This window comes from Saccostrea echinata, unplaced genomic scaffold (genome assembly GCF_033153115.1).
Source record: "Saccostrea echinata isolate AGI-Se365-2 ecotype Australia unplaced genomic scaffold, CSIRO_AGI_Sech_v1 ptg000056l, whole genome shotgun sequence".
Lineage (NCBI taxonomy): Eukaryota > Metazoa > Mollusca > Bivalvia > Ostreida > Ostreidae > Saccostrea > Saccostrea echinata.
Window position 1 is genome coordinate 18,977,763 of NW_026889805.1, and position 27,303 is coordinate 19,005,065.

The window sequence follows — 27,303 nt, forward strand, 5'->3', positions numbered from 1 at the left end:
AAAAACAATTATGTATAACTTAAAGAGGAAAATAAAATCGATTGATGGTCATATTATAAAGCAGAAGGACAGTCCCCACATTCATTCGCATCTTCTTGTGCCTTTCCGGCAAGCTCGGAAAACACCTCGAATGTATTAACATCACCGGACGTTAAAATTTTATACTAAATGGAATCGCTTCTTATTTATTGAAGAGTTGGATACACAGTATTAATTGTCCCATTTGTAGTATACATGTATTTTAGGTAACATCTTTACATTCAACAAAAGTCAGCATCATACTCTGCAGATAAGAGGTCCTCTTACAATTATTTCAATGTTTAAGAGGGTTGTTATGGACGTCTACGTAACACATTCGAGGTTGTTTTTCCACTTGCCGGAAAGACCCGAGAAGTTGCGATTATGGCCACCCTGGACATCTTTACCTCGACTTTAAGGTCACCTGAGTCATTAAGGTGACCTATTGCTATGTTTTTGTCCGGTGTCGTGCTTTAACATTTGAACATTTTCAGCTTCTAACTAGAACTGCTGCACAGATTCCAATTGGCACATAGCATATATGGTTTAAGGGGAACAATAGTTCTGAATTTAATTGTCCCTCCCCCACTCACCTTCTGAATTTAATTGTCCCTGCCCCACTCACTTCACCGGGTGAGGAGGGGGGCTGAGTGGCAACACAATCAAAATTAATGCAATGTTTAAAATGTTCTTCTTTATGCCTGGCCATGAGGTGTTATAACAGTACTTCACTTGAGGTTCACGTCAAATCATGGCTGACGCAAAATAATTCCTGAATCTTCCCTTCCGATTCAGGCATTTTAACATGAGACTGGAGCTGAATTTTTTTATGAGATGGAAAACAATATGTAAACTTCCTGTATTGACTAGATTCATTACAATTTAGGGCGTGCTGATTTTTCTATATACTGTATTTGAGTGGGGAGTGATTAGGTCCTGGACTTGATTTTCAAGCACCTGCTCGACTTCGACCGAAACAAACTTGCGTACCTTGCTGGATGGCTATGTATTTTTTGGTACTAAAATCTTTATAAAGAATTGTTTTACAAGATCTGAAAAGGAAACTTCTCAAAAGTTTGTTTTCAATTAATACCACCTATTCAAAGTTGAGCATTTTTGGTAAGAATATATAGCAAAATTTAATACTGTTGTGCAACCATCAGGCAGTCAAAATGTTGGTATGATTGTAATAATCATTGTGCACTCTATCAAAGAAAGGTAGCAAAGGACTCAAAACTATGGCAACAATAATAAATAAAATAATGATTCTTTGTTAAGTCTCAGTTTTAGTCAAATTTAATTGGATAAAAACAGTATGGGGAGAAGCGTTTTAAAGGGAATTCACATAGATGTTTGTTTTTGTAACCATGGCAACACTGTTTATCAAAATAAAAAGAAAAGAATAATGTATCTAAGTGTAGATTACTTGTGAACCAAGTTGTATTGAAATCATACTTAAACTGTAGAAGAGTTGTGTTTTGAAAGATTTTCAGAGATTTGTTCGTCAAAATCAAAAACCGATTCAAAGAATTACGTATCATAGTGTAATGTACTTCTGTACCAAGTTATATTGAAATCGGACGAAAACTGAAGGAGTAGTAGCGACTTTAAAAAAAAAATAAAAATAAAAAAAAAACATAATTCACTACAGATATTAAGTTTATCATTGTTCGTGGGGGACCAATATTCGTTTATTATTGTTATATAATTACCTACGAATTCACAGCCCATCGTATCACTTTAATGAATCTTCCAATATATGAGCTACCCATAAAATAAAAACTTGATTGCCGCGAACATTAAACCCCCTAGAAATGTATAGCATCTGTGATCCGGTTCTGACTTTCAAGTATAAAATGAATGTTTTGTTTTTCATATCTCCTGATCTTTACTATTGATGTGGTCTGTTTTAACCTTGTGTATAATGTATAACCAAAATTTAAAAGCATTGTCTTAGAATATTGATTGCGAGTATATTAATTTTGTACTGATCGACAGATGTGCGACTCAATCCACATCGATGTTTCAGTGAAACATAATAAACTACGTTTTATTTAACAGAAGAACAGTCAATAGACATGTTTGAAAAGGGATCAATTTCCCAATTAGTTTCATACGAACCAAGAACTTTTGACTTTAAATATATATATATCTGTTCCATTCAGTACATCCAACAAAACGAAATAACGGATAAATCTGTACTTGAAATCCGGGAATATTTATCCGATACAAACTTCGACACCTTCATATCTCGAGTACTTTGTTCATAATTTCATTTCCTCTTTGAATCGGTTTGTTTCGGGGAAATAAAGAGGAAGAAATTAGTCCCTAAAAAAGCATCCATAAAATGAATCACTTTGTCAAAGAAATAAAATTTATTCAGAGGAAAATTGTTGGAGCAACGGGACAGGGGCCTATAGGAACTGACTTCCATTTGTGTCTGTATAACCTCATCTCAATTTCCGGATTTCTCTTTTAAGTCGGTGCTTGTGTCAAATAATTATGTTACCAAAAAGAGCACGAAAATGAATAATTTCATCATGTTTCTGGTCTGAGATTAAACAATAAATTTATGACATGAAAAAATATGCAGAACTGAAATACGCAGGAAGGCGATCCAAGGGACAACCCGAACTAGCTCTGAAAAAGATAAGGCAAAAGGCATGAAAGAGCCAAATAAATCTCCTCAGCTTTCAGCGAAAGCGGGAGACGAAAAAAATGTTCTAATTGTAACAGAGAGTCGTAACAGATGTTCCCATAACGCTCCCCATCTCCCTTTTTGGGCCTCATTCTCTATAAACTTCATTAAATTAAGCAAAATCTTTGTATTATAGACTTTTATAACTGATGTTTCAATGGATAACTGATTTTGTGGGGATAATAATGCACATATAGCAAAATAAGCATGAGCCAACCAGATTCAATTACAAGTGCTTGTGCATGATTTCGAAAATTATATACATCATTTTATAGTATGCCATAATAAAGAGGTATATTTTAGATTTCAAACAATTTCTCTGAAAACGGAGAAAGTTACAGCAATATGAATATTAACCATTCAGAATTCAGCACAGGTGCATACACTGTATGCACCTGTGCTGAATTCTGATTGGTTAATATATTACATGTCTTAGTATTCATTTCTGATAATTCTTGTATTATTTACATATACTACGAATTTCGTACTCTTTCGTTAAAAACCAAGAAAGTTATATATAATAACAATTATATCTTATTCAAATATATATTACTATAGTGCCTTATAATATATACCAATGTCTTTAGTTTTAAAGAATTTGAAAGAATAGTAAGAGAGATAAAGAATTAGCCAATCGGAATTTAGCACACTCGCAAGCATGGCCTTGCATTCAGTTTTGATAGTATCTTAATATAAGAACCATTATACGTATCTGTACTCAAATGTCATCATGTTTTGTTAAAACTTAGGAAAAACTAAGGTTGTTATAGCCATTTAAAGTTTCAGCCAATCAAATTGCAGCACACGTGCACGCGTGTATTTTAAGAAGATCCATATACATGTACAACATATTGTACAACCTCAACTTATATTCTAAATTTCAAAGTATTTTGTCCAAAAAAACAAGAAAGAAATTGAGAATGTTTGTTTCTGCCAATCATAATGAAGCGCAGGTGCATGCGCAGCAGTTCATGTTAATCTGCCCATGCCATCTTGTCTTCACTTCTAATTTATCTATTTCGTTGAGTTTTAAAGTATATCATCAAAAAATAAAAAATGTACCTATATATGAAGTATATCAGTCATTTTACTCGTCTTGAACGCAGGTACGTGCATGCAAATGCGCGCAAAATGACCTTCGTTCTGCAAATCTATACAAAAATGCTTATTAATCCTAAAAGGTTTTACTCAATCGGATGAATAGTTTCTGGAATCACTCGCGGACATTAAAGTTCCCATAATAACTAGAGCAAAGCTCGTTGCAAAGCCACGAGTAGGTCTCTCGTCTAATTTTCATTATCCCTGCATGCATGTAGGCAAGATTGATGAAGCTAAACTGTTCATTATGAAGAATGCCATGCGGTGAAAAATAATGTCAGAGTCTTTAGTAAATTTTGATAATTGAAATACATGCTGATATCTGTGCAATTGAACAATATATAACTACTCCCGATTTTGACCGGAAAGTCATAAAATGAGATCAGATATCTTTGGTAATGTTAATCATCCAATTTTACACGATATCTGCAAAAATAAGCCATTTTTACCACCTCCGGTTTGGTAGGACCAAAAGTGACAATACTCGATGAAAAATGAGGTTAAGAGTCCTTAGTGAGATTTATCATTCAATTCCATACCAATTTCAGCAAAAATAAACCATTTCTGATTACTTGCGGTTTGGCCGGAAATGACATCAGTTAACGACTTTTGATGAACTCACTCAATCTCCCATGCAGAGTTGTTGTTCGTTACTCTCTAGGACAAATTCAAATTCAACTAATAGTTTTTGATGTATATATTATATATCAACCTTAAAGGTCAAACTTCAGGTATTTAATTATAATGAATTAAAATAAACGCACCATTTCTCGTGTTTATCACTGTGAAATACGCGAGCCAACGACAGAGGTGAATGTATTAGCCGATGGAAGAGAGTGGGACTCACTAGCTGCTACCTGTTATTTTGAACAACCCTACTCTTGATGTTTCAAAAATTTTCAGTAGTTTTTGGGATATTAAGAAAAATCTTCTGGCCCCTCTAGATCCCTAATTTTAAGAGTCAGTCCCTTTTTGTTCACATCACATGAATGGTCATGTTATTCAGGATTACCTTTGTTATATACAGCTGTATGTTTTAACAAACAATTAACAGGTAAAGAGGTATTATAAACAAGAGGCCCAGGGGCCACATCGCTCACCTGAGCACTTTGGCTGGGAAAAAGCAGAAATCAGTTCAGTATTGAAAAGTTTAATTAGAAAAGTGGGGTTTTTTTTGGGGGGGGGGTATGATTTGAACAAACTTGAATCTACACTTCCTAAGGATGCGTTTGCATTAATATGACACATAATGGCTTTGCTGTTCTTAAGGAGATTTTTTAGTGATATATCCTTTATATTCCTTTGGTTAACTATGATCCCCTGTTATGGCCCCTCTATACTCTGGGGGTGGGGGTGAGATGATTTGAACATATTTGAATCTACATTACCTGATGATGCTTTTTATATTATTATGACTAATCATTGCTTTACTGTTCTTGAGAAGAATTTTAAAGATATTTTCCCTATATATTCCTATTGTAAAACCTCGATCACCCATTGTGGCCCCACCCTACCCCTGGGGGTTATGATTTGAACAAAATTAATTCCACACTACTGAGGATGCTTCCATATATATATATTACTAATAATGGCTTTGCTGTTCTTGAGAAGATATTCAAAGATTTTTCCCATGTATTCCTATGTAAATCTTTGATCGCCCATTGTGGCCCCACCCTACCCCCAGGGTCATGATTTAAAAAAAAAACTTGATTCTACACTACTGAGAATGCTTCCATATAATTATTCATGACTTCGCTGTTCTTGAGAAGAAACGTCTCTATATGAGTGAAACAATCTCGAACGGGATGTAAAACAACATACAATCAACCAATCAATCTGAAGAAGAAGATTTTAAAAGATTTTTTCCTTTGTATTCCTATGCAAAACTTTGATCGCCCATTTTGGCCCCACCCTACCCCCAGGGGTCATGATTTGAACAAACTTTAATCCACACTATCTGAGTATGCTTCTATATAAACATGACCAATCATGGCTCTGCTGTTCTTGAGAAGATTTTTAAAGATTTTTCCTATGTTTTCCTGTGTAAAACTTTGATCGCCCATTGTGGCCCAACCCTACCCCTGAGGGTCATGATTTGAACAAGCTTGAATTAACACTACCTGAGGATGCTTCCACATGAGTTTCATATTTTCTACCACTCGGCTCTTGAGAAGATTTTTTCGTTATTATCTCCCTTTGGAATAAGGCGGGGACTTCATTTGAATAAACTTTAATCCCCTTTACCAAAGGATGCTTTGCGGCAAGTTTGGTTGAAATTGGGTTCTTGAGAAGATGAAAATGTGAAAAGTTTACAACGACAAGGGGGTTAAAACTTAAAAATTCTCGACGTGTCTTTTTTCGGGCCATTGCGAACATCAACGTTAGGCACTTCCGCTGGAAGTGAACTATATAGTACATATCTTCATAAGTTGTTCTATTATCGCTGAAAATTTCACGTTCCTGTGTTAAATGCTTTACTAAAAAACGCGCGGACAAACTTACCCTTCAAAAACCAATCAATTGGTGAAATCTCTGGACTGGAAGTGATGTCATCAATATGTATATATAGAGAGAGAGAGAGAGGGGGGGGGGGAGAAACCTAAGAATTACAAGAAGGCCTTTACTGAAGACTGATATTGATGATTAACAGTAAATACAATATGTTTCCAAACTTCGTTTGGTGTACATAAATATCGAAATTATCAGCAGCCTGAGTTTGGGTTATTCATTGTAACAATTATAAGATATCTTCTTCTATTAGCCTTTAAATTGCAGTTTTAAATTTTATCAATTTAGTGATTTTTCATTCTTCCCTTCCCTGATAAAATAGACAGAAGCAAAATAAATGAAAATTAATGAAAACAAATAAAGCACTAGGCATTACAAAATAAATATGCAAATATTTATTTTTTTTTTTTTCAAATGCCTGCCTACCAGATGTTTATCCATTACATGATATAGCTGTTTGCATATTGTTAATCAAACATTCGGATATTCCATTTGATTGATTATTAAAGAACTTATATTCTAAAGGGAAAAATAAGGCGTTTAACGAATTCATTAGTAAAATATTCCCAGAAATGACTAAGTGTAATAATTATGAATTCTCCACTTAAATTTTCATTTTGATCAATTATTAAATGAAAGTGCCACAAATTATGAATTCCTTACATAATACTTGCTAAATAAGTAGTTTTGTGAATTGTTTTGCTTTGATGTTGTAATGAGAACCACCGACTATTGATTGATTGCATATTGTTTTACGTCCCATTTGAGAATTTTTCACTCATATAGAGACGTCACCATATACCGGTGAAGGGCTTCAAATTTTGACCTTTACTCGGCACTCAGGGCCATTGAGCAGTGAGGGATCTTTATCGTGCCAACGCCTGCCGTGACACGGGGCCTCGGTTTTTAAGGTCTCATCCGAAGGACCCGCAACTTTCACTTCAAAGTGCCGAGCGCATGGCGAAGGAACAGTTGCTACCTATTTTTTATCGACTTAGGTCTGTCGCGGCCGAGATTCGAACTCACGACCTCCCGATCACGGAGCGAGCCCGACTATTAATGTTTGTGATGAAAGAAGGGATTATACGTCTTCCGGAAATTTTGGTCAAAAAAGTAACCGCTAAGGCATGATTTTTCGGATTTATTCATTAACCATTATGTAATTTTAATGATAGAAAGAAAGAAAACACAAAATTAACCAAGAAATGAAGGGGCAGCCTTAATACTTTATTTCGTTCTTAACGTCTCTTTTGTAAATGAAAACCACTTAATCATTTCAAGTCTTAAATCAATATCATCTGTTCAAGCAGGTAAAATCAACATATCTGCAGGGTACTACTTTAAGCTATAGTGTTATTCTGTGTTATACAAATGAAGACAATGCTGCACTTTGGTTAATGATTTAAAGTTAAAATACGTTACATAACGTAACCAAACACTAAGGTAGGGTATAGGGTATACAATCAATACTGACAGTAAGTACACTGCACAGCTATAATTAGTGGTAAAATTAGAATGTGTAAATCAAATAAAGAATTAAAAGCAATGTTCTCCGTGAAATAAGAAATCCCTAGCACCAACCGTTTAAAAGTTATGGCCAATATTAAAGATTATCAAAATGAGGTATAATTCAAAGGACAAAGGGTCACAATTAATCGTGTCCAATTAAGGGAAGGTCTTGTCACAAGGAATACACCTGTGAAATATGATAGACCTAGCCGTTCCAACGTCATGGTAAGGTTATTTTTTTTCTTCCAAAAAATAGATCAAACTCCAAGGAAAAAGACAAAGGATTTAAAAAAAAAAGGTATCAAAGAGTGTAACAATCACTATTATACTTGTACATATTATTTGTATTTCCCGCGTTTTGTCCCTATGCCCCATCTACCCATAAGCCCTTGCAAAATAGCTTGGCCGACCAGAACAATTGAGGCCTGGTCATTCCCGGCAGAGAAGCGTAGCTGCAGACACGTTTCTAAGTGTACATGCAAATAGCTGCCATACAATCAGTATCTTGGCTTTGGCATGGAGACAGGTCCGTGGTAAGTATTTACTTATAATATTATTAATATTCGTTATGTATATAGTTTTTTTTTAGGTAAATTTATTACTGAATACGTATTCGTTCTTATTTCTGAACTTGGCCAGCTCTCACAATTTTACCTGTTGTTCAGTCAGGTGTGACGGTTAGCGAGAGTGTTCGAATGGCTTTTGTATTATATCGATAGAGTTTAAAGGTGTTATTGTACGTAGTTTTCTTGTATTCAGATTTGTTACATTATGTGAAATATTTTGTCCATTTAAATTTTGGTTTAAATGTCTGGGCGGAAGTGAATGACCGGAAGTCGAAAGTAAGGTGCGCCATGTTGGCAATAATTTGTTTTGACTTATGTTAACTGGTAACCATTATAATTTATACCTATTGATTGATTTATGTATTTATGAGAATGAATTGCCAAACATAGTAGTGTTGCCAAACATTATTTAGTGAAACATGTGACTTAAAAATATTCGTCATTGTAGCGTCAAGAACACTGGTATATGTGCTAGATACATGCACTAAGCTGAGGGGATCGTCGAGACACAGCGAAAGGTTCCAGGACTAAGGCCCGGAAGGATGCTGTGTGTGGGTCAAGATTCAGTGATGGTGGACAGATACAGATAAGTCAATCCACGTAACATTGTGTAGCTCGATATAGGAACACTGACGTATTGGCAAATCTGACATGGTTTCGTTCATACGATGATGCCGATGATGGTGATGATGACAATGATAATCATTGATATGGAGATGACGACTCCAATGGGATATGTTTGGCATTGATACTTTGAGTGAAATCTATACCCGGGGTTAATTGGTTAATTGTCTGATTATTGGTTACCAATTGCTATTATTTTTTTTTTGGTTTAATAGTGTGGAAGAGTGTGTGGATCAGAGTGTGGTTGTCTGTTTGAAATCTTCTTTATTATTATTATTATTATCTCTTTTTTTGTAAATAAATTTATTAAAACTTAGTTGAATTTGTGTGATTTTTGGAGATAGCCAGCTTGACCACGTGACATTTGGTGGCAGCGGTGGGATTGCTGACCCTCTCCAAATTACACATTTTCACTATTTAGGTGAAGGTTTGCCAAGTAGATGTAAATAGGTTAGGTTGCTCTAGTAGTAGTTAGTCTTGAGATTCCTGTACATAGTAAGATAGAGGTAAGTGAAAGAATGGCTCTCTCTTAAGTAGGTCAAAGGTAAGGTGGTGTTAGACATATTTATTAATTGGAAAGTATATTATCCTTGGATTATTAAAGTTTTGGTAAGGTGGCTCAGTACTTATAGGCACGATGTCTACCATCAAGGAGATGAAGGAGCTCTTGGAAATTGGGACGCAGATGGGACTCAAGGATGCAGAACTTCAACAGTTTGTGAATAATGAACAAGCAAGACTCCGAGATGAACGTGAAAAAGATCGTGCAGAACGCATGGCTAAACAAGAACGTGACTTTCAACTAGAATTGGAGATCAAGAGAGAGCAAAACGCTGAGGCTGAACATAAAAGAAAAATAGAAGAGATGGAAATAGATCACAAATTTCAAGTGTTGGCAGCAGAAAGATCACAGAAAGTTCTTGAGTCTACAGCCCTGCATCACCCTGAAACCCAACAACCTGTTAGAGGACCAAAACTACCAGCATTTGATGAGGCAAAAGACAACATCGACGCATATATACACCGCTTTGAAAGATACGCTATCTCACAGAAATGGCAAAGAACAAACTGGGGAGCTCACTTGAGTGCACTTCTAAAAGGAAAAGCGTTGGACGTGTTCGCTAGATTACCACCAGATAGTGCATTGGACTTTGATGAACTTAAAAAAGCACTGATGAAACGTTTCGACATGACTGAGGATGGATTCAGAAAGAAATTCAGATCTTCAAAACCCGATGGGAGTGAAACCTTTCTTCAGTTTTCAACAAGAATCGAAAGTTATCTGGAGAGGTGGATGGAATTAGCGAAAATAAATAAGACGTATGAAGGACTCAAAGACTTGATGTTGCGGGAACAATTTATTTTGTGTTGTAACAAAGAACTTTCCTTATTCTTGAAAGAACGAATTCCTCCTTCTATTCAGGATATGGCCAGATATGCTGATCAGTTTGTTGAGGCAAGAGCAACTAGTTCATCAGCTGTTACCCAGAGACCTATCTTCGAAAAGAAAGTTTCCATAGGAAAGCAATTCTCCTTTCCAAGCACTAGTGACAGTAGCAAACCCAGTGGTGGAGTCAAGTGTTTTAATTGTGACAAATACGGACACAAGCAGTTTGATTGCCCCTTAAGGAAATCTTTCGCAACCAAGACAGCAAACACTCTGGAAAAATCTGACAGACCACAAAAACCACCCCGCTATAGTGAGCAACAACAGAGCTTCAACAGATCTGGACGTCGCTTTTCACAGGGGAAAGAACATGATTCTTCTTTTGTTGGTGCCCATAAACCATGGCTACAAAGTGACATTAGTGACATTGATTCCGTTTCTAATGGTGTGATGCCAGTTGTGAAAGGATGTGTTGGAGACAGACTTGTGACAGTGTTAAGAGATACCGGATGTCGTGGTGTGGTGATTCGGAAAAGCTTGGTTACTTCAAACCAAATGACTGGAAAAACTCACAAATGCATGCTGGCTGACGGAAGTATAATAGATGCAGATGTTGCGATAGTTGAAGTTGACACACCATATTTTACTGGAACAATTGAAGTATCGTGCTTTGAAACACCAATGTTTGATCTGATTCTTGGAAATTTTGACGGCGTTCGGAAACCAGACAACCCGGATATTCACTGGATGAAATCAACTAAACCTTCATTTGCTGTTGAGACACGCAGCCAACTAAAGAAAAAGCAGTTACCTTATAAACCATTGAGGGTTCCTGAAACTCTACAAGATGTATCACGGGATGAGATGTTAAGTGAACAGATGAGGGATAATTCATTAAGCAAGAGTTGGGACTTTGCTAAACAAGGGACAGTAAAGGAGCTTGGTGATGGAGGTTCAACTCGGATGTATATACGGAAGCAATTACTCTACAGAGAATTCAGTAGTCCAAAAGTGTCAAATGGAAAGACTTATCGACAGCTTATGGTTCCGAAAAAGTACAGATCACTGGTCATGAAGATGGCTCATGAATGTCTTATGGCAGGCCACTTGGGTGTTAAGAAGACCACAGACAGAATACTAGCAGAATTCTTTTGGCCAGGAGTACAAGCAGACGTCAGGCGATTTTGTCGTTCATGTGACGTGTGCCAACGAACAATACCTAAGGGAAAAGTACCTGCAGTTCCTCTTGGACAAATGCCCATGATATCAGAACCATTTCAACGCATTGCTGTGGATATTGTTGGTCCACTCCAGCCAATCACAGACAGAGGAAATAGATATATCCTCACTATTATAGACTATGCGACCAGGTATCCAGAAGCTGTGGCACTGCAAGGAATTGAAACTGAACGAGTTGCAGAAGCGCTTGTAGACGTTTTCAGTAGAGTTGGTATTCCATCTGAAATGCTTACAGACCAGGGTTCACAGTTTACATCTGAAGTTATGAAAGAAGTTAGCCGATTGCTGTCACTCAAACGCCTAACTACAACGCCGTATCATCCGATGTGCAACGGCCTTGTTGAAAAATTCAACGGCACGTTGAAGCAGATGCTCAAGCGCATGTGTGCTGAACGCCCTAAAGACTGGGACAAGTACCTCAACGCACTACTCTTTGCTTATCGTGAGATACCTCAAGAGAGCCTTGGATTTTCACCCTTTGATCTTCTATATGGTCGATCAGTGCGTGGCCCAATGATGATACTGAAGGAACTATGGACCAAGGACATACCAGACAAAGAGGTGAAGACTACATACCAATATATTCTAGATTTAAAGGAAAAACTTGAAGAGACTTGCAAGATTGCTCATCAACAATTGGAAAAAGCAAGGAAGTACCAGAGAAAACATTATAACAAGAGAACAATTGATCGAAGGATGAAAGTTGGTGACTTAGTACTTGTTCTTCTTCCTTCAAAGTCAAATAAACTTCTGATGCAATGGCGAGGACCTTACAAAGTTGTACAGAAAGTTGGCGATATGGATTACAAAGTTGAGATGCATGGTAAACTAAAGACACTTCACGCCAATTTGTTGAAAAAGTACATTCCTCGTGAGGAAATACGCTGTGGGGTTCTAACAACTTGCGCCATATCACTAATTGACTTCAGCGAAGAGGGAACACCGGATGAGCAGAATTTAATGATGCTACCAACAGATACTCAGACAGAAACAGTGTCAGATGTACGTTTCAATGAAGGACTGGATGCGAATAAGCTAGAATCGGTGAAATGTTTGTGTGAGTCGTATGCTGATGTTCTCACTGACGTTCCAGGAATGACTACACTAGTGAAACATAAGATTGAACTGACATCATCAGATCCTATACGGGTGAAGCAGTATCCTATTCCTTTCAATACCGAGAGTGTCATAAAGGAAGAAGTGGAGAAGATGTTACAGTTGAATGTAATAGAACCATCTGTTTCACCATATTCATCACCGGTAGTCATAGCCAGGAAAAAGGACGGAACAAACAGATTCTGCATAGACTTTCGAAGACTAAACTCTGTTACTGTTTTCGACGCTGAGCCTATGCCGAACACAGAAAGTATATTTTCAAAGATGGCAGGGAAGAAGTACGTTTCAAAATTGGATTTGAGTAAAGGATACTGGCAAGTTCCTATGGAAGATGAAAGTAAAGCTCTCACAGCCTTCTCAACACCGTCTGGTTTGTATCAATTTCGTACTATGCCATTCGGGTTAGTTAATGCCCCGGCGACGTTTAGCCGACTCATGAGGAAACTTTTACAGGGCATGGTAGGTGTTGATAACTTCATAGACGATATAATCGTATACACAGATACGTGGGAAGAACATCTAATGGCATTGAGAGAGTTATTTACCAGACTTAGGAAAGCAGGACTTACAGCACGACCGTCTAAGTGTTTCATAGGATATGATCAGATCGACTGCTTAGGACACGTAGTAGGTGACCAGAGACTGAAACCAGAGTCAAACAAGATAGAGGCTATTCGAAGTGCACCAGTACCCATGACAAAGAAGCAGGTTAGATCGTTCTTGGGATTGGCAGGATTCTACAGAAAATTCATACCGAACTTTTCAGCCATTGCCGCTCCATTATCAGATTTAACAAAGAAAGGTCAGCCTAACAAAGTAGTTTGGACAGATAATCAACAACGTGCATTCGATACGCTGAAACAGATGTTATGCTCAGAACCAATTCTGAAGCTTCCAGACTTCAGTGAAGTATTCATTTTACGAACAGATGCTGCTGATGACGGGTTAGGAGCAGTTCTTTTGCAGGAGGAACATGGAGAAAAGCTTCCAGTGGCTTACGCAAGCAGAAAATTGCAGCCCAGAGAGAAGTCATACGCTGTTGTAGAGAAGGAATGCTTAGCAGTAGTATGGGGAATTCAGAAGTTCCATCAATATCTATATGGACGTGAGTTTGTATTGGAAACCGACCATCAGCCATTAACATACCTTAACAAGTCCAAAACAGAGAATTCGAGGTTAATGCGCTGGGCTCTACAATTACAACCTTATCGGTTCCGGATAGAAGCTATAAAGGGAAGCCAAAACGTAGGTGCCAATTACCTTAGTCGCCAATAATCAGCTAAGGACAAATTAGTCAGGTTTGTATTAAGAATTTTGTAAATACGTTTAGTTATTTTAAAATTGTTAGGACAAGTTGGTAGTGATTGTTGTTTAAAAAAAAAAAATGTTACCATTTTTTTAATTAAGGGGGGAGGTGTGTAACAATCACTATTATACTTGTACATATTATTTGTATTTCCCGCGTTTTGTCCCTATGCCCCATCTACCCATAAGCCCTTGCAAAATAGCTTGGCCGACCAGAACAATTGAGGCCTGGTCATTCCCGGCAGAGAAGCGTAGCTGCAGACACGTTTCTAAGTGTACATGCAAATAGCTGCCATACAATCAGTATCTTGGCTTTGGCATGGAGACAGGTCCGTGGTAAGTATTTACTTATAATATTATTAATATTCGTTATGTATATAGTTTTTTTTTAGGTAAATTTATTACTGAATACGTATTCGTTCTTATTTCTGAACTTGGCCAGCTCTCACAATTTTACCTGTTGTTCAGTCAGGTGTGACGGTTAGCGAGAGTGTTCGAATGGCTTTTGTATTATATCGATAGAGTTTAAAGGTGTTATTGTACGTAGTTTTCTTGTATTCAGATTTGTTACATTATGTGAAATATTTTGTCCATTTAAATTTTGGTTTAAATGTCTGGGCGGAAGTGAATGACCGGAAGTCGAAAGTAAGGTGCGCCATGTTGGCAATAATTTGTTTTGACTTATGTTAACTGGTAACCATTATAATTTATACCTATTGATTGATTTATGTATTTATGAGAATGAATTGCCAAACATAGTAGTGTTGCCAAACATTATTTAGTGAAACATGTGACTTAAAAATATTCGTCATTGTAGCGTCAAGAACACTGGTATATGTGCTAGATACATGCACTAAGCTGAGGGGATCGTCGAGACACAGCGAAAGGTTCCAGGACTAAGGCCCGGAAGGATGCTGTGTGTGGGTCAAGATTCAGTGATGGTGGACAGATACAGATAAGTCAATCCACGTAACATTGTGTAGCTCGATATAGGAACACTGACGTATTGGCAAATCTGACATGGTTTCGTTCATACGATGATGCCGATGATGGTGATGATGACAATGATAATCATTGATATGGAGATGACGACTCCAATGGGATATGTTTGGCATTGATACTTTGAGTGAAATCTATACCCGGGGTTAATTGGTTAATTGTCTGATTATTGGTTACCAATTGCTATTATTTTTTTTTTGGTTTAATAGTGTGGAAGAGTGTGTGGATCAGAGTGTGGTTGTCTGTTTGAAATCTTCTTTATTATTATTATTATTATCTCTTTTTTTGTAAATAAATTTATTAAAACTTAGTTGAATTTGTGTGATTTTTGGAGATAGCCAGCTTGACCACGTGACAAAGAGAAGCCTTGCTAAAAGCAATAAACCTGTGAAATATGATAGCCCTAGCCCTAGTTGTTCCAAATTTATGGCCAAGGTCAATTTTTTTTTTTTCAAAATTCGGTCAAACATAAAGGTCAAGGTCAAAGGTTCAAAATTGTTGGTACCCAAGGGAAGTTCTTGTCACAAGGAATATACATGTGATGTTTGAAAGCCCTAGCACTAATCGATTAAAGGGTATGTCCAAGGTTAAAGCTTGGTAAAGTTCAAAGGTCAAATATTTTGGTATCCATAGAAAGGACTTTTCACAAGGAATATGTTGATATGCCTAACAGGGCTTATAATTGATGAAACATCTCTGAGGTTGGCACAACGTTTATTTAAGCATGGCGTCTTTTAAACATAACAAAATTATGAGCATTCCGCGTCCGATCACAATACATCAACATCCCCCCTTCTGAGAAAGATGTACACAATGTAAACACTAAAACTAAACATTTCCCAAATGAATGATCAATAACTGTTAACAAACTTCTTTACAAAATAATCAAATAGAATTAAACAGTATCTCAATCAATTTTGGACATAGTCTTTCAAGTATGCTGGTTTCCTACGAATCCTTGTCGGTTCACGCGATATTGGCATTACACGAGTATCTGGTATAATATCCTTGTAAGAAGGCTTGCTAACAACAGTTTCTGAAATCGAGTTTGGAACGCTATGTTGTTCATTTGAGCCTGCAACTACCGGTATCCGTTTGCTGGACATACACTCGCTTGATGGTTCACTAACTGGTTTTGGAGATTCACAGAGTTCATGTTTGTTGATTGGTTCTTCACGAACTGGAGATTGTTCACGAATATGGGTCTGTATTTTAGTTGGTCTAAAATGAATTCTATTCCTTCGATATTCGACTCCTTGTTGGTCTGCAATAACGTATGTTCTCTGTCCAAGTATTTGGATCACCTTCCCAAGCTTCCAGTTTTGTCCTTCCCGGTGTTGGAAATAAACGGACTGTCCAATATCGACTTCAGGTAAGTTTCGTGCATTTTTGTCATGCGATTTCTTCACGGAAATCTGTCTGGATCTGTGTTTGGACTTTGCTATTCCAAAATCATTGCTCACTCGAGATCTCATTGGGAGTGTAGCACGTATCTCTCTGTTGAACATCATCTGTGCTGGGCTTAGACCAGTATCCTGTCTTGGGGTACAACGTTGTTCAAGTAACGCTTCATATGGGTCTGTCCCATCCTCCCGTGTTTTTATCATCAGTGTTTTGATGATCTTCACTGCCGATTCAGCCTTTCCGTTTGCTTGCTGATGCATCGGAGATGAGAATTTGTGGTCGATCTTCCAGGTCTTCACAAAATCCTGAAACTCTTGACATCTAAATTGTGGTCCACCATCCGAAATTATAACGTTTGGTATGCCAAATCTAGAGAACTGTTTCTTAAGCAACGAAATCACTCTTGTGCTTGTTGTTGTTGGTAGGTAATCTACCTCAATAAAATTGGAAAAATAGTCTACTGAAACCATGTAGTGTTTTCCTTGTATCTCAAATAAATCTAGTCCAATTTTCTGCCAGGGAAATTCACATGTTGAATGCTGAATTAAAAGTTCCTTACAATTTCTAGGTTTTCTTTCCTGACAAATCCCACAATAATCTGCAATCTGTTTTATATCGGATTTCATCCTAGGCCAGAATATCACACCACGAGCTCTCCTAATCATACTGTCATATCCTAGGTGTGCTTTGTGTAATCGAATCTTCATATCTGATCTAAGTGTCTTCGGAATGACGACTGCTTCACCTTTCAAAATGAGTCCATCTTCAAAACTTAGAGTGTCACGAAAATCAAAATAATGATGCACACTTGTTGGTAGATCTTGTTTGTTTTCAGGCCATCCATTAGCTATGGTGTTGACCAATGTTTGCATATCTGCATCTTTAGCTGTTATATCGCGAATTTCTTGGATCCTGATATCTGGTATGTCATTATCCGTTAATGTTGAATCCTGTGACGCTCATCCACACTTCCTTCTGTAGTCATGAGAAAAGCTCTGCTTAGCGTATCCGCTATCACAAGGTTAACTCCTTTCTCAAATATGAATTCTACGTCATATCTGAAGTAACGCATCATAATGTCTTGCAATCTTTTAGGTGCCAATCCTAATGGTTTGCGCAATATAGCAGATAATGGTTTATGATCGTTATGGATGAAAACTTTCCTTCCGTAAGTGTACTGAACAAAACGTTCAAGTCCATAGAGAACAGATAAAGCTTCCTTCTCTATCTGAGCCCATTTTCTCTCTGCCTGTGTAAGAGCTCTTGATGCGTACTCGACCGTCTTTCCATCTTGGAGTAGCACGGCACCAATTCCTTTTCTGCTGCTGTCGACTTGCACTGTGACATCCTTTGATGGATCAAAATAAGCTAGAACCGGTGTTTCCGTCAATTTACGTTTCAGTGTCTGAAATGCTGACTCGCATTTGCTGTCCCAGTTCCACTTTTGGTCTTTACGAGTAAGTAGTCGTAACGGTTCCAATATCTTTGACAAATCTGGTAGAAATTTCGACATGTATTTAACCATTCCACATAAGCGTTTGATTCCAGAGACATCAGTCGCTGCTGGCATTTCAAGGATAGCTTTCACTTTACTTTCATCAACCTTGATACCATCCTTAGAAATTTTGTGTCCATGAAATGAAATTTCACGAAGTCCCAATTCTTCCTTATCCTTATTTAGTGTGATGTGTCTCTCTTCACATCTCTGAAGAACTTTCTGCATCTTGAGTTCATTGTCACGTTTTGCTGCTTCTTCACTGTCACCACATCCTGCAATAATAATGTCATCGACAATGCTGAAAACACCTTCCAGTCCCGATAATGCTTCGTCTAACCGTCGCTGGAAGATTTCACTAGACACTTTCAATCCGAAAGGTAACGAGCCCACCTGTATCTCCCGAATGGCGTTATCATAGTTGTGAGTTTGCTCGATTCGTCATCAAGGCGAACGTGCCAAAAAGCTTCTTTAACATCAAGTTTGCTGAATACCTTAGCATTTGTAAGCTTTGGAAGTACGTCATCTAATACAGGTAATCTGTAATACTCTCGTATCAGAGCTGTGTTCAGAGGTTGTGGATCTATACAAACTCGCAATTTTCCGTCTGACTTGTGAGCAACTGCCATCTGACTAACCCACATAGTTGGTTCTGTAATTGGTATTAAAACACCTCGATCAACAAGTCTATCAATTTCCTGCTTCACTGAGTCCTGGATAGCAATCGGTATTTTCCTGCACGGAAGTACTTTGGGTTGAATATTATGGTCAACTTTCAGAGTTGCAATGCCCAAGTCACCAAGAGGCTGTTCTAATCCAACTTTTGATATGAACTTTTCACTGTTCACTGTCACAAGTCCCATGTCCTGAATTGCATCCTTGCCAAGCAGACAGGTAAGATTGTTTTGCACTACCACAAATCTAAGTTTCTGAATTATGTTGGAGCGCACATTGATCACATCAAGATCAGCTTCACCCAGGGGTTTCATACGAGTATTGTTCCACATGTTTAGACGAACATTAGATGAACGACACTGTTCTTTTTTCACATACTTCTGACAAATAGTATTTACATCAGCTGCACTGTCGAGCTGGAAACGAATGTCGCAATCATTTACATTCATTATCGCAGTGATGTCTTTGCTATGTGTGTCTTTGTTTTTCAACGCAAGGAGCCAACTATTTTCTAACTCTGGACAGTCTTCATTGTCTTCACCTACAGCATGTATTTTCTTACATCTGGACTTAAAATGATTTCGTCCGTTGCACTTGTCACATCTCTTGCCCCATGCCGGACAATTTGATTTACCATGTTCATGTGTATAACCACAGAAATCACACTCTTTCTTTTCCTTGCTCGAAGGCCGTGAATCACTTTTCTGTTTATGTGTCACTTTGTGCTTGGTGAAGTTTTTCTGTCTTTTGTTTGTAGATAGTTTATTCACCTTGCTCGATGAAGTAATGTTTTCTCGAAGCCCTTTCACATGTATGTTTGACTGTTCAAATGCCCTACATATCTGAATTGCTCTGTTCAACGTCAGTTTGTCTTCTCTTAAAAGTAGTGCTTGTAGCTTACCCGTAGCTGTAAATACAATCTTGTCACGCATCATCCTCTCCTGTTCCATGAAATTACACGATGCTGCACGTGTCCTTAATTCTGTAAGGAATTTGTCAAAAGGTTCCTGATAAGATAACTTCCAGAATCTGTGAGACTCCAACACTTCGTTGGAATGAGGGTTACAATAAGCTTGTAGCTTCTCATATGCATATAACTTAGCAGGGTCATTTTTATGAGATTTGTCTTCCCACTGAAATTGGTCATATATCTCGACTACATGAGGTCCACCACAACTCAAAATAATTGCTACTTGTACCTCTTTACTCTTGTCGATTCCTCCTGAAGCTGACATGTGAACTTCAACTTGTCTTTTCCACTTTTTGTAGTTCTCGGAAACATTTCCAGAGGATAACTCAAGTTGGGGAGGTAATCTAAACGGACAATTGTACACCTGTACAGGTCCTACAGCTTGTTCCTGATCACCCATTCCAAAATCTAAGGCTACTGAGTATCAAGTGTGAATCCAATATGGCGGTTGTGTACAGAGCACGTGATACACGACGACAAAATTCAAAGTTTGAAACTAAAAACTTACAAGAGTTCACGGAACATCACTTTCAGGGACGACCGGTAACGCTAACAACAAGTTTGCACCGCTGCCACCATGTTGATATGCCTAACAGGGCTTATAATTGATGAAACATCTCTGAGGTTGACACAACGTTTATTCAAGCATGGCGTCTTTTAAACATAACAAAATTATGAGCATTCCGCGCCCGATCACAATACATCAACAGAATACACATGTGAAATATGAGAGCCATAGCTCCAACCAATCAAAAGTCATGGGCAAGATTAAAGTAGATACGTTAGTGTTTTCATAAATGTAACCAAGTTAATTTGAAGATAAATGTAATAAAGGTTCTCCGGACTGACATTGTTTGGGTAATTGGTCAGTGTGTGAGGTGTTAATAAGTTGACAGACACCACTTTACTGCTCTTCTACCCTCGACATCAGCATTAATCGTTCAAATTAAAACAAATAATTATAAATTGGTTGTTAATTCTGATTATGGTGATAATGCAGAATGAAATTGTGACATCAGATATGAGGAGTTTTTTAAACTCTGATTTAGTTTTTGTTATTGGTTCTTTTTTTTGCATTAAAATAAAAAAAATTTATATGATATTCTGATTAAATACAAGAGGTTCAAGGACCTTAAAAGGCATCTGAGTATAATGTAACACTGTACAGAATCCATACATTGAATATAAAATAAAACAAAATAAGCTTATAAATGAAGCTATGTGGCCTAAAAGCAAGAGAAAATAAGATGATCAGGGATCAGCAAAGTAATTAACATATAAAGTGCTCAGTAATAAATCTTAAAGTTGGTCTATTTATTTGCCTTTACTTCACATTTGTCACTATCCCCATACAGACTAAACAAAACAATAGTTCTTGAGCACTATTAGTAAACCCATTTCATTTCCTTTCACACTGCCCCATTTGTCACTATCCCCATGCAGACTAAACAAAACAATAGTTCTTTAGCACTATTACTAAGCCTACTTCATATCCTCTCACACTGGCCTCTCTAGGTCTATGAAGATTATTAAATGAGCAAAGATAAGGTATTTTTGTCACTTCATTTACATGTATCTATTATTTAAAAATCTTCCTGACCATTAAAGACTATGAAAGTACTCTGTATTCAATATAAATATTCTTGTATAATTCTGTTATTCAAGTGACCTCTCTGTTATTTTATTTACTGCAGTAATTAATTATCATAGCTGAATAGCAAAGGGGAATAGATTCTATCAGTAGAATACAAATAAATAAATTGACCAAGTTGTACAGAATTTCAAAAACACCCTTGCTTATTGCAACTTTTATACTCTGTTTGCCTCCTAGATGCCCAAAGAAATAATCCATTTTAACTTATACAAGGTAACATAGCCCCACCCTAATACCAGAGCCCCCGACCCAGGAGCCAAGAAATTTACAACTTTGGAAGAGGCACCCTTGCTCATAATAATCATGCACTTAGTATGTATGCTTAATAACAATTGACAGAGAAGATTTTTCAAAGACTCCATGCAATTTTACTATATACTCAAAAGAACCTCATCCTATCATTAAAAAACGTGGACCGGGAGTTATGAATTTCAAAAATCTTAAAAAGACATCCTTGCTCATCATAACCATGTGTTTAGTTTCTTTCCATAATATTCAGGGGCATAGAAGATTAAAAAAAAAAATTTCACTTTATATTCAGTAGGACCACCCACCCCATCCTGGGGCACAAATTTCACAATTTTGGAAAAGACATCCCATACACCTACTGTATCTGCTAGATACCTCCGAGCAAAGAATTAATGCAATTTCATTCTATAATCAAAAAAGCCCCGCTCTGACCCGGGGCCATTAAATTCAGAATTTTGGAAGAGGAACCCTTGTCATCATAAATTTGTACTAGTTTATCTGCTAAAATCCTAGGAGCAGAGAAAATTTGTAAAAGAAATAATGCATTTTCATTTTATATTCAACAGACAACCCTCAGAACCCCTGACCCAGGGGCCATGAAATTGACAATTTTGGAAGAGATACCCTTGCTCATCAAAGCCATGGACTTAGTTTTTACCTAAATACCTAGAAAAAGATTTTAGCATTTAAGTAGGGTCCAATGCTTATTACAACCATGCGAACAGTTTGACTGCTTGATGCCAGGAGTAAAGGAGAAGATTTTTAAAGATAGCACTAACTTTGGTGATTTTAGTCCCACCCCCTGAGGCCGGGGGGGGGGGGGGGGACAGGGACCATAAAATGCACAATTTTTGTTCCCCTTCACTCATACATATTCTATGCCCAAATTGGTTTGAAATTGGTTCAGCGGTATCAGAGAAGCTTAAAGTGTTCAAATGTTAACGCACGACGACGGACGAAAACAGATAGCAATAGGTTACCCAAATGACTTGGGTGACCTAATCAAATGAATACTTCTGTCTTTTATTTCGTTTTGCGATTATGAATAGAGCTTGTATGAGAACAGTCTTATGAGTATAATACAACAATCCATAGAAGTATAAAAGCAAGGTAAACAGATAGAAAAGATATGCCCCCAAGAAAAATAGGATCAGGGATCAACATTGAACAAAATAATTTAAAGTATATTTATTTTCTCCCAATGTGAATCATCATTTTCATGATACTACAAAACAAATGTTCTTTGAGCAAATAGACAGTATACACATATTAAACCAAACATAGACCCTCTCACATTGGCCTAGTCTTTCAAAAAGATTTTACCTATCAATTACATAATTTACAGTGATTAATATATATAACTGGTGAAGAACATAAGGGAATAACTTATTTCAAACAAGAGTACATATTTCCATATGAGCCCAGTACAGCCCTGACTAATGGGTTGAAACGATACGCAGAGTATTTCAAAGAATTAATGCAGTTTCATAATGTAACCAATAGAGCCCCGCTCTAATACAACACCGGAACCCCAGATCCAGGGGCTATGAATTCCATATTTAGAAAGGGGCATTCTTGCTCATCATAACTTTGCACTAAGTTTATCTGCTCAATGCTCAGGAGCAGAGATTTTCAAAGGATTAATATATGTTAATTATGTAAGCAACAAAGTCTTGACCTACATGTAACATCAGAACCCCTGATCCAAGGGCCATGAATTTCATAATTAGGGCCCCGCTCTTCGGGTGCCCTATAGTGATCAGTCTGTCCGTCCGTCCGTCCGTCTGAGATCTCTTGTCAGGAGCGTATCTTCTCTCTCCTTGACCCAATCTGGCTCATACTTCACCCACAGAGTGTCTTTGGGTAAAGGGTGTGTAGTGACCTTGAACCATGTTTCTAGGTCTAAGGTCAATGTCATAGCAGAATTATATGAAAAATCCTTGTCCGGAGCATATCTTCTCTCCTCTTGGTCCAATGTGGCTCATATTCACTCACAGAGTGCCACTGGTCAATGGATGTGCAGTGACCTTGAACGAAATTTTTGGGTCAAGGTCAAAAATAGCCTCTCTGTTTAAATTTTTGTCCAGAGCATATTTTCTCTCTCCTTGGCGCAATCTGGCTCATACTTCACCCACAGAGTGCCTTTGGGTAAAGGGTGTGTAGTGACCTTGAACCATGTTTTTAGGTCTAAGGTCAAGGTCATAGCAGAATTATATGAAAAATCCTTGTCCGGAGCATATCTTCTCTCCTCTTGATCCAATGTGGCTCATACTTCACTCACAGAGTGTCACTGGTCAATGGATGTGCAGTGACCTTGAACAAAGTTTTTAGGTCAAGGGTCCAGGTTAAAAAAAAAAGCCTCTCTGTTTAAATTTTTGTCCAGAGCATATTTTCTCTCTCCTTGGCCCAATCTGGCTCATACTTCACCCACAGAGTGCCTTTGGGTAAAGGGTGTGCAGTGACCTTGAACCATGTTTCTAGGGTCTAAGGTTTAGGTCATAGCAGAATTATATGAAAAGTCCTTGTCCAGAGCATTATTTCTCTCCCCTTGGTTCCAATGTGGCTCATACTTCACTCACAGAGTGCCACTTGTCAGTGGATGTGCAGTGACCTTGAACAAAGTTTCTAGGTCAAGAGTCAATTTCAAAAATAGCCTCTCTGTTTAAATTCTTTGTTTGGTGCATAATTTCTTTCCCTTAAGTCCAGTTGGCCTCAAACCTTACCAATTGACTTAGGGTACGGATCATTTGTGATTTTCCTTTCATATTTCTGATAGAGGATATGCAACAATTTTCATAGAGGATATGCAGCATTCGTGATTTTTGTGCCGTTTTTTTTTTTTTATGGAAGGTGTTGAGCACTCGTGATTTTCGTGCCATTTTTTTTTTATTATAACAAGGATAACATAGAAGCCCTTTAGACTTAAACAACACATCCCTTAATAGTACACAAATGTTCCTCTTCAAAATAAACCCTTTTCAGCTACCTTACATTTCCATGTTCATTGCTGAAAGCGGGGCCCTTTGAGATGGCCACAATCTCAGTGATATCTAGTTGTGGAAAGATGAACCCTTTTCATCGTAACTATGTACTTATTTTTTCCCAAAATAACCTGGGTGATAGAAGTTTGTTAGAGAATAAATATATGCCCCCCGCAAACGAAATTGGGGAAAGTAAATAGGAAACACCATGTCCATCTGTCTGTGCATTTTTTTTTCGGAATATATCTTTGTAATGGAGAATCATTGGAAGCTCATACTTAGTTAATAGATTGTTTATAACCTGAGATTGTGTCATAATCTTGAACTATGTAACTTCGGCATCATCATAATAACTGAAAAAAAACATAAATTTTTTGTCTAGGCTATAATTTTGTAATGGAGAATATGAATGAATGCTCATGCTTGGTACTAAAATTGTTTATAAAGTTAGTGTGTCATGGCTTTGACCCAAGGTCATTCAGGCATGATCAACGTCAATAGCTGAAAAAAGATTTCTATCCTTAGTATCTATACCTTCTTGGTGGAGAAATATTGTAATTTCGTACTTCATAAAAATATTGCTTATAACCTTAGAGTGTAAGGACCTTCAGCCAAGGACATTCAAATGAGTTCAAGGTCACTATAAGAAATATGTTCAATCCCTGCCTTACATGTGATCTGCAGGTATGTATTAATCATGACCCAAGGTCATTTCAATGAGTTCAGGGTCATTGGCAAAATGGTTTTTTTTTTCGTGTCCTGTCTGTAACTCTCAAACGGAGGCGAATTGATAGTTGTAATTGACGCAAACATTGCTTATGACTGAAGAATGTGTCATTATTTAACCCAAGGTTATTTAGGCAAAGTCAGTGGCTGAAAAAAGTTAATTCGTCACCAGTTTATAATTTTCAAATGAATAAACATTAGAAACTCGTACCTTTCACAGATGTTACTTATGTCTCGAGATTCACGACCTTGACTCAAGGTATTCCGGCAAGTTCAAGGACACTGGCAGAAAGAGTTAAAAAAATTTCGGAAGTTGCAACTTTCAACAAACATTGAGCTAAAAATATGTCATAATTTTGACCCAAGGTCGTTATGACAAGTTCAAGGTAACTGGCAAAAAGTGTTCAATTCATGTCAAGTCTAATTTTGCAATCAAAGTAATATTGGATGTCCTTTATTTCACTCAAAAATTATTTATGAAAAGAGGATATGTCTTTATTTAACCAAGGTCATTTTGGCAAATTCAAGTCAGTTTATAAAATTGTTAATGGGGACGTTAAAAATTGTAGCGGGGAATATTACTTTGTGAGCTCTCTCGCTCACAGTACCTTTAATTTCACTATATAATAACAAGAGCCCTGCCCAGACACCAGGACCCCTTACGCATGAATTACCCATGAATTTCATAGTTTTGGAAGAGTCGCCCTTGCTTATTATAACTATGCAATAATTAATTTGCTAAATTCCTTGGAATAAAAGTTCCAGAGAAGCTGAAAATGTTCAAAACCTTAATACGGAAGAGGAATTAAAACAGATAGGTCCTGAGTGACTCAGGTGAACTAAAATTAATATGTCAACATAATTTGCATTTTGATACGATTAGTCGTAACACTGATTGGTTCGTGTTGCAATTAATCGATTGACAATTCTGTATTTGATTACCATCCCTACTTTTAAACAATTATGAAATTCAATTTTAAAAAATGAAATAGTTTCATGTTGAGTTGACCTATTTTTTCCTCTGAAAAGTAATGCTTTCTTTACATTGTATTCGGTTTCTAAAAAAGTTAAACCGAAATTTAAAACAACTTGTCTGGTTTCTAGGATTTATGGAGAGCCTAGAACAAAGAAAATGAATCAAGAGATTAATTTCTATACATCTTGTCAACAATGTAGAACACAATTAAGTTTTAAAAGTTCGAGATTTTGCACTCGTATATAGTGGGTAAGATCAATACTGGTTCTATAACTAAGTTTAAATTTCTCTCAGACATTAAAATTTCAGGTTGTTTCATTTTCAGGATTTCAAGATGAGCTTCTTTTTGCGACAGAGGTGGAAGGATGTTCGATTAAGCCACAATTTTAGTGGCATCTCCGTGCTTGAACTTCATCATTCGGCCATCGAAGCTGTCTGGGTTCCCGACATTTACTTTGTCAATGAAGAGACGGCCCATTTTCATAGTGTTTCTGTTCCAAATAAAATGTTAAACATATATCCCGATGGTGAAGTGTCCTACAGCGTACGGTAGTATATTATTAATACTTCAGGAATCTCCGTTTATATGTTCATTATTGATAACTCGATTACTTAACTTAATGAAACTCTTTCTTGGTGGTGGTAGGAAACGTCTCTGTTAGCTGGGAGCAATTTGCTGTTAAATTCAACGCGAGGTCGACCATTGTGGATTTAGAAGAAATAGATGAAAAATAAGTCCAGATGAAATATTTTGCGGAACATTCACTGAACCATGCTTATAAAACTTGAGAGGAGCTAATTCTCAGGTGTTACATTTTAATTTCATTGATTTGCCGATTTTCCTAATTAAATTCAGCTATTTCTTTCTGATAATCGTAACATTTGAAATCTGATAAAATACTCTAAATATTCTTAATAAAATAATTTACTGTTTAAAATTCAACCTTTAACAAAACATTGTACTTTCGGCAAACTGATTGTTCGAATCATTCGATTATTACTAGCGTGAACAATGTTATGCCCCGGGAATCTCGCGAGATTGAAAGCTTCCTCGACGTCGCCGAAAAAGAGTGGCATTAAGTTAAATAATTGTGAGGTAATCGCGA

The 27,303-nt window shown here is 37.1% G+C and overlaps 1 protein-coding gene and 1 long non-coding RNA gene across 2 annotated transcripts in view; both read left to right on the forward strand.

Moving 5' to 3' along the window:
* Positions 1 to 27,303, forward strand: part of LOC133173006 (glycine receptor subunit alpha-2-like) — a 31,499-nt gene that overhangs the window by 1,618 nt on the left and 2,578 nt on the right. Inside the window, exon 5 of the mRNA XM_061307883.1 lies at positions 26,523 to 26,746. Coding sequence (XP_061163867.1) covers positions 26,523 to 26,746 — 224 coding nt within the window. The remainder of the gene's footprint in view (positions 1 to 26,522; positions 26,747 to 27,303) is intronic.
* LOC133173008 (uncharacterized) lies at positions 14,021 to 15,206 on the forward strand. The gene is made up of 3 exons (XR_009718983.1): positions 14,021 to 14,061; positions 14,272 to 14,404; positions 14,886 to 15,206. It is a non-coding gene; the product is annotated as an uncharacterized LOC133173008 (long non-coding RNA).